The sequence below is a fragment of the Camelina sativa genome, chromosome 7 (genome assembly GCF_000633955.1).
Source record: "Camelina sativa cultivar DH55 chromosome 7, Cs, whole genome shotgun sequence".
Lineage (NCBI taxonomy): Eukaryota > Viridiplantae > Streptophyta > Magnoliopsida > Brassicales > Brassicaceae > Camelina > Camelina sativa.
The window spans coordinates 25777613-25778257 of NC_025691.1; the positions used below are offsets into that span (position 1 = coordinate 25777613).

A 645-nucleotide genomic window follows, 5' to 3' on the forward strand; every position below is an offset into this window, starting at 1 on the left:
ACAGATTAGTGTGATTCTTGATCTCACGCGCTTTCATCATCTTCCTTCTTCTTGTGCCTAGATTCGCTCGCTCCACTGTCTTAAATTTTCTCACTATCTTCATTTCCTTCCTTCTCACTCCAAAAATCCCATTAGTTGTCTCTCTCTCTCTCTAGTATTCGAAAAATGGCGAAACTGGTGATGTTGTTGGTTCTTTGCATCTTGCCGGCGATTGCCGTGGCCGCAAGGAGGGGAAGTATTGGTAAGAATACAATGGTGGTTGAAGGTCGCACTTACTGTGACACTTGCAAATTCGGCTTCGAGACTCCTGAATCTTCCTACTTCATCCCCGGTATATCTCTCTATAACCCTTAGTTTCTGCTTCCAGATCTGAAGCAAGTGTTTTGATTTCTTGATTAGTAAAGGATACGTTTTTAGATCTGAGTTCTGAGTCTTGAACCTTTATGGATCTTTACTTGTAGTTCGATTCTCTATGCTCGTAGTGTTGTTAACTGCTTTTTGTTCTAGATCTGGATCTGAAGTTTACTACTAACTACATAGTTGATTGATTCTTTATGTTGTGTTTAAGAATCTTGATCTGTTTCAAGAACAAAACAGAGTAGGGCTAAAACAGAGTAAAAACTTGTTTTTTTTTTTTTTTTTTTT

The 645-nt window shown here is 38.4% G+C and overlaps 1 protein-coding gene across 1 annotated transcript in view; it reads left to right on the plus strand.

Annotated features, from left to right (window-relative positions):
- Positions 1–645, plus strand: part of LOC104702586 (major pollen allergen Lol p 11-like) — a 1635-nt gene continuing 990 nt past the window's right edge. Inside the window, exon 1 of the mRNA XM_010418468.1 lies at positions 1–331. Within this exon, the coding sequence (XP_010416770.1) occupies positions 166–331 (166 nt within the window). The 5' untranslated portion in view covers positions 1–165. The remainder of the gene's footprint in view (positions 332–645) is intronic.